The sequence below is a fragment of the Aspergillus nomiae genome, assembly GCF_001204775.2.
Source record: "Aspergillus nomiae NRRL 13137 chromosome Unknown contig00709, whole genome shotgun sequence".
NCBI classification, from domain to species: Eukaryota; Fungi; Ascomycota; class Eurotiomycetes; order Eurotiales; family Aspergillaceae; genus Aspergillus; species Aspergillus nomiae.
In genome coordinates this window covers 1,016-7,927 of record NW_015378764.1, presented here as the reverse complement: position 1 = coordinate 7,927, position 6,912 = coordinate 1,016, and the positions used below count along the sequence as shown (strand labels likewise).

Below are 6,912 nucleotides of genomic sequence, written 5' to 3'. Positions count from 1 at the left end.
AAAAAAAGTTTGTTGTCAAGATAAATAAATGATATCCATCCAATATATTTCACCAATGTGCATGAGACTGTGAGACCCTGGATCACAGGTCTTTCTTTATTTTTTACCTTCGGCCTTCTTCTGTCAACAATATCCATGCAATTAGATCTCAATGGTAGAGGACAGGGTTCAAACATGACTCTACATACTTTGCTGTATGTCTGGAAGGTGAGATCAACTCGGAGTTCACAGCCGATCACTGCCTCTTCAAGTTCATCCTTTAGCCCGATTCCTACTTAGTGACGTAGGCAAACATGTGAAGTCGAGACTGCACGTCCTTATCAGTTCGTACCTTTTAAAAAGAGAAATAATAATTAATATCATTTCTTGACTCCCTCTCTGTTAGGGTTGGACCGATCAGCTGCCAAGACCGCACTGCGGAAGGAAACGATACGCGAGTGTATCAAGCGGAAGGAAGTTTTAGCCGACGCAGTATGTATACAGCATTTATAGAACATCTATATAAACCCGCCATGGGCAAATACTTCTCTACCCATCAAACAACCTTCAGAAACATTCTCCAAGCTTTCCTCATTGACACTTAGTTTGAAATCCAAACAGTCCTACAAAATGGCTCCCTTTCAGCTCGGTGTTGTCCTCTACGACTTCCAGCTCCTGGACGTCGCCGGTCCGGTCGACATCCTCATCGCAGGGTCCAAAACCATGCTAGGCCACATTAACCGCGACGGATTCGTGCCAGACGACCTGGTAGACCAGGGCATCGATATCAACTTCCACTACATTGCCCCGACGATGGACACCGTATCCCTCATGAACGGCTTCAAGCTGCAACCAACCACCACCTTCGACGACTGCCCCAAACTCGATGCAATCCTCCTCGGTGGCCCTGGCCCTGAGTTCTGGAACAATATCCCTGACTCGTACCGCGAATTCCTTCACCGCAAGGTCGACGAGGTCCAATACTTCTTCACCACCTGCACTGGTGGCATTGTGGCCGCCAAAGCCGGCTTGCTCCGCGGTAAACGTGCCACAACCAATAGCGAATTCCTTGATTACATTAAAAAGGAATGTACGGACACTACCTGGGAAACGGCTCGCTGGGTGATTGACGGCAAGTTCTGGACTGCGGGTGGTGCCTTTGCGGGAATTGATATGTTCGAGCACTGGCTTGAGGGGAGGAGGAGTGATGCTGTGGTTGGGTTGTCTCGGGCGAGTCTTGCGTATCAGCCCAGAGATATCAATGGTAAAGAGATTTCGGGGCCAGAGTATCGTTGGACGATCTAGAGAAATGACATTGCTTGTGTATCGTCAATAGCTAGTTGATGCGTGAATGGAGATTTTTATTATATATAACATACAGATGCTAGAAAGTGCCTCATGTGTAGCTGATGTTCCCAGGAGCGCCCACCCATTCCTCGGATGATAGTCCTGATAGATATTCATTAGTGAACAATGTCTCAAGATCAATGTCTATGTCATCAGCAGGAGCACAGGTCTGATATGCATCCCAGAACTCTGTCTCTTGAATACTAGTCAGAACCGGGCATCGTTGCATGGCGCGGCGTGGTTCAGAATTGACAGCTAAGGTCATGCCTTGGTCGTAAGTTGCAGCGAGAGGAAGAGGGCAGAGTAAGTCCAAAACAGACTTGAACAAATAGAATATATCAGGAAATTCGCCGGGATTCCGACCAGATTGCGAAACCTTCTCCATCCGATTTGCCAAGCACTCCAGGTATCTGGTTAGGGTCTGGGACTCTTCTCCAACTGCCGCAACAATGCCTGGTAAACCAGCTGCAGCTGACAGAATTTCTGTTGAAACACGAATAGCTGCAATTAAGCGGTCCCATTCGGTAAATGAAAACTGGCGATAATTCGACGTGGGGACAGATATGAAGTAGTCCAAGAAGGCTCTTGCTTTGCGCATAATGGACTGAAATTTGGGAAGATCGAATTCTAGGAGCGTCGGCTCCAGACGGTGTATGCTTGCTTCCTCCAGCAAGGAAAGAGTAAGCCGTGCGATATTGATCGAAGCTAAAAAATGAAAATATTAGATAGATAGCCCGATGTTGTTAAAATATGAGAACGTACGGATATTCAAGGAGGGATCTGACGTAAGCCGACTGTCTGCTGGCCACAAGCGATCTGGCTTCTCAGCGCCTTTGTATGCTGCTTCTATTGCCATCTGAAGCCGAATACAAGAGTATATCATTGTACCACGGGCGCACTCTCCCTGGGATAATCGAAGCAGATAGCTTATTAGGTTGGAGGAAAGGGTCACCCTGTTGTCTCGTTTGCTTCCTGTTGCTATGCTAGTTCACGATTGTTAGAGACCCGAGTGGCCACTTACTGATCTAGTACTTACACGGAGGAAAGGTAATAACACCCAAGACAGGCATCCAGAGCTTCGCTGCCAGTTAGTGCTGATGAGCGGTCGGCTTCTGTCTGTGTAATATTCCCATCATCGAGCCCTAAGTCCTCCACCATACTGATAGCAATTTGGAGATACTGGTAGGACTGAAAGCTTCGTGGACGTAGATGCAAGTTGTACCTATCAAACGCTCTTTAGTATATTGCCCCTGACTTGCCTTCTTCCTGACAATGCTCACCATGCAATGTAGACAAGCAATCCTTGCAGATAGTCCAGACTTTTCTCCCCAGCGTTCACAACCCGATCAGCCAAGACGGACCGAAACCTGTTATCGAGGCTCCTCAGCAGATACATGTCATCCGAGGATGCCGCAGTAAGCACAGCAAGATACAAAAAGCGATGCTGCGCGGAGGCTATGTTACCCGGGAGAGTTACAAAAGGGAAATAGGAGCCCTTGGCTCGGAACTTGCTTAGAAGCTGATCAGCTCTCTTTTGGTCAAGCACCGGGGGCCGTAACGTCGTGTCATCAGGTATATCATCTAACAAGGTTCTAGATGATTGTTGTCCGGAGATATCGAACTTTGTCTCAAATATTTGACGATGAACGTCCACGACATTCTTGGGTGGCGGAGCGCTCGGCTGAGCATCAAATAACCCTGAAAGAATATCGCCTTCCTCTACTTTAGGTTCTCTTGTATCTTTTGCTTTGTTTGCGGCGAAGCGGCATTCCAATTTCAGGGTCTGGCATCTAATTGGAAATATCAGACTGTGAAGAGTTGATGACTCGCGGTGACTTTACCGTCGACATGGCATTTGTGGGGTTTCCCTAAGACAGCGAGTTCTTTTTAGTTTGCAGTGGACACATGCCCATGAAGCCCTAGGTCTTGGGCACATATATTTGTATTGCGAGTCCATGAGGGTTCTTGTCTGTATGAAGTTGTGGAAGGCTGATCTGGGAAATCGGAGGTTGTGCTTATTTCTCAACAGTGGGGGCGACACAGCTCTTGGCATGACTCGCTGTCGGATGTGTCAGCTCGGTATAAATGCAATGCGGAGTAACGTCGAGTATATGGTTCTTAACACTAGAAGGGCCAGTGGAATTCAAAATTTATAGACATATTCCAGACATCATTGTGCTATGAAGATCCTTAAACAAATGCTGGCGGCCCTCTGTCCGTCAATTAAGTGGCTTCAAACCAGATTTGGCAACGACGGAATATTTTACGGCTGTTACATGGTCTCCAGTAATGTCTCTGTGAGCCGTTAGTTAGGGTATTGAAGAACATAGTGAAATCTATGAATCACGCACTTGCTCGAATCCATTTCGTGCCCAGGCACTGCAGCAATTTGACAAAGATCTCTCGTTCTCGGGTCCAATGGTAGTTGTCGACACTCGTCAGGTCAAGTGAATCCATGGTCTTCGTGATCAGCGCCAGCGTAGTTATTATAAACGGCGATATAAAAGCAGGAATATGGCCACTTGAGGTAATAAAACTCAGTTCTTTTATCGCCATCTCTGTTAGTCGCTCTGTGCACTCAAACAGCTTCTCAGACCACTCTCCAGGGTCTATACGGCTACTTAATCGCCTTTCTTGCGCGTAGAAATAGCTATGTTTCAGAAGCAATGCACTGAAACACAGAGCAAACATCAAACGTCAATCTTGCTCGTTATATACACCGGATGTCGAAGAGATGACTTACACTAAGATCGTTGCAAGCTCGCTACGCCATGCTGCGTGGCTCGCATGACAATTTTGAACCTTGGCCCTCAGGTATTCTAGCCTTTGACCCAAAGCTGTGACTTGTTTTATCTGCGTCTCGTTGAGCTCTTTCGGCTTATCACGATGGAGAATTTTGCGAAGAGAATAAAGAATATGGGTCGCCTCGGCCTCAGCTTTGAAGTGGCCCAGGTCTACCGCCATTATACGGTTATTACCAGCTTTATGATTGTACTCATTGTGAAACGCACCTGTAATGTCAAATGGTTCACTTATCGGCGAAAATTCCCAGGGCAGATGCCTACTAGCCATCTCTGACATTATGCTAATATGTCTGAAATGGGGTCAGCTATGAAGTTCTTGTATAGCTCTCATCGATGTAGACGCACTTATCTATCGTGTAGATTCCCCAGATAAGGGGCATATTCTCTTCCTCGCACATGTCTGTGCCGGTACCTGCGGGCTGTAAGCTGCATACGGTGACAATCTGAGAAGGCTGGCCATCCTCGCACAACCGCCAATGGTAAGATATTCTTGGTCTCCAATTACTTGTAGATGCTCATAGAGCGCTATGCACAGGCCGGCCTGGATTAACTCTATGGAAGGGTCGTTCAAAGAGCACAACAAGGAATAGTGGTATTTGCAAACCTGGTAGGCCTCAGAAACCGGCTTCAGTGAAGAGGGAGTGCCGCCAGGGTGGGAAATTGAGTCTTCCGTGAGCAGAACAATAGCCAGGCTCAGAATGGAAAACGACCCATGTGGTTTGAGTTCCTGTGCTTCATGAAGCCTGTTCGAAAATCTCTCTTGAGAGATAATAGGCAAAAAGCTGCATAAAGTGCCCAGGTGCTTACCAGCTACATCTAGCATGGTGATATTTTTCTTTTCCAAAACATGGGACACATTCGCAGATGCTATAACTTCCATGTAGGAAGGTTGAAATAGACCAGGAGAAAGCTGCCATTTAATAGTGTTGGTGTCGTGTGTGATGGTAGTGTTTGCAGATGCCCGCTGCTGCTTTCCAGGGTCGCATCCTTGTGATTCAAGTTTTTCGAGTCGTTCGAACACCTTTTCAAATTTCGTGGCAATATCTGCAGAAGGACTCTCAATGTCCCCATCGAATGCACAAGGTAATGAAAGCCTATAATAGATTAGCAAACGAATGGCGTTCGGCCAGGGTGGTCGGAATAGAATTACCGGGAACATCGTGCACAGATAGGCTTAGCCCGATCACATTTCTTTTTACTGGCTTTGCATTGTCTACAGGTCCGTGGAGTAGTGTGCATGGCCATTAGAGAGGAGTAGTATAGTAATCTCTTCGCTTAAGAAGGGCACTCTTTCTGGATGGGTTGAGGGTCATTGGGCGCAAGCGGCGGCCGCCGTCAATTGATTTAGATTCAAAAATTTATAAATCCGACCGCTGAGGCTAATCGGGAATGGCGGCCGCCACCCGACGCCTCCGATCAAACATTACTCATCATATTGGAAATCATATTTCCATCTAGGTATACAGAGCACTGCAGGACTTGCTATAAATATGGTACTACTTTCTTCACTTGTTGGTGGAATCTCAAGTCCATCAAAACATTACGTCCACTCTTCTATCCGATATAAAAGAAATCATATTCTCAATGACAATGGATCAAAAAGTCTACCTTATTACAGGTGCGAATAGAGGTGAGAGCGTTCCCCTAAAGACAGTTGGGTATAGTGGTTTCTTACTGATCTTTTATGCTAGGGATTGGTTTGGGCTTTGTGCAATTCTATCTTTCCGGTCAGGATAATGTGGTCATTGCCTGTGTCCGGCCATCTCAAATAAGAGCCGTATCTCTTCAATCTATTCCCACTGGGCCCGGGAGTCGTCTTATAGTCATCCCAATGGAGAGTGATTCGATCTCGTCGATTGTGCAAGGTGTGCAACTGATCAAGGAAAATGGTATCTCAAGAATCGATGTTGCCATTTCCAATGCAGGAATATCTCAAGCAACTTGCCCTATGGCCTCGGTCCCACTGAGCGACATTCAGCAACATATAGAAGTTAATGCATACGGACCTCTTTTTCTGTTTAGGGAAGCCCTTGACCTTCTGAAAAACTCCGTTGCCCCGAAGTTCGTCTATATTTCAACGTTTGCTGCGTCAACAAGTTCTGTGCAGCTTATGCCTGACGTTCCAATTGGAACATACGGCGCAAGCAAGGCCCTAGCCAACTACTTCATGCGGAGATTATCACTCGAGAATAAGACAATATGTACCTTTTCACTCGCCCCAGGGTCAGTACTAGTACCTCTTACATTGTAGTAAAGTGACAGACAATGAAGGAAACGCTGACTAGCTCATCGCAGATACGTCGCTACGGAAAGCGCTTTGGAGCAAGCAAAAGATTTTATTCCTCACCAGGAAAAACTGCAAGCATTCCCCTTGATTTCGACCGCAGATAGTGTCTCTCGGATGGCTAGGCTTGTAAGCTTTTTCCAACATTTGTTGACCAATTATAATGACTGGTTGCAGATTGAGAAAGCGACCACCAAGAACACGAACGGGTGCTTCCTTAACTACACGGGGGAGGATATCCCATGGTGACCAACTGTGACACTAGTTTTGCCACATGCCAAACGTTAGAAATATTTGCAAATGTAGGTCAGATACCCTAGAGTGGTGATAGCTTAGCATGGTACCTGAAACTCAGTGCCAACTGTTTCTCAAACCTCAGCCAATTTGCATAGAATAACGAAAATAATCAGGTTTTGCTACGTCACTTTCACCATGGTGAATAAACGGCTCTATTCAGCATTTATGTTTGAACTTTAAGTATGCAGATTCCTTCGCAGG

At 46.4% G+C, this 6,912-nt stretch overlaps 4 protein-coding genes across 4 annotated transcripts; 2 read left to right on the top strand and 2 right to left on the bottom strand.

Annotated features, from left to right (window-relative positions):
• Positions 1–609: 609 nt before the first annotated feature.
• Positions 610–1,284, top strand: ANOM_011479 (DJ-1/PfpI family protein; the record flags this gene model as incomplete). The annotated part of the gene is made up of 1 exon (XM_015556735.1): positions 610–1,284. The coding sequence occupies one exon, from the start codon at positions 610–612 to the stop codon at positions 1,282–1,284; it is 675 nt and encodes a 224-aa protein (XP_015400995.1).
• Positions 1,285–1,375: 91 nt separating this feature from the next.
• On the bottom strand, positions 1,376–3,160 carry ANOM_011478 (uncharacterized protein; the record flags this gene model as incomplete). Its single annotated transcript, XM_015556734.1, has 4 exons — positions 1,376–2,031; positions 2,089–2,309; positions 2,363–2,548; positions 2,607–3,160. Coding segments are annotated over 4 exons (1,590 nt in total), but the record flags the coding sequence as incomplete, so codon positions are not given.
• A 905-nt stretch (positions 3,161–4,065) lies between these two features.
• On the bottom strand, positions 4,066–5,375 carry ANOM_011477 (uncharacterized protein; the record flags this gene model as incomplete). The annotated part of the gene is made up of 3 exons (XM_015556733.1): positions 4,066–4,420; positions 4,565–5,224; positions 5,281–5,375. The coding sequence occupies 3 exons, from the start codon at positions 5,373–5,375 to the stop codon at positions 4,066–4,068; spliced, it is 1,110 nt and encodes a 369-aa protein (XP_015400997.1).
• Positions 5,376–5,720: 345 nt separating this feature from the next.
• Positions 5,721–6,663, top strand: ANOM_011476 (uncharacterized protein; the record flags this gene model as incomplete). The annotated part of the gene is made up of 4 exons (XM_015556732.1): positions 5,721–5,760; positions 5,822–6,353; positions 6,426–6,543; positions 6,592–6,663. The coding sequence occupies 4 exons, from the start codon at positions 5,721–5,723 to the stop codon at positions 6,661–6,663; spliced, it is 762 nt and encodes a 253-aa protein (XP_015400996.1).
• Between the last annotated feature and the right edge of the window lie 249 nt (positions 6,664–6,912).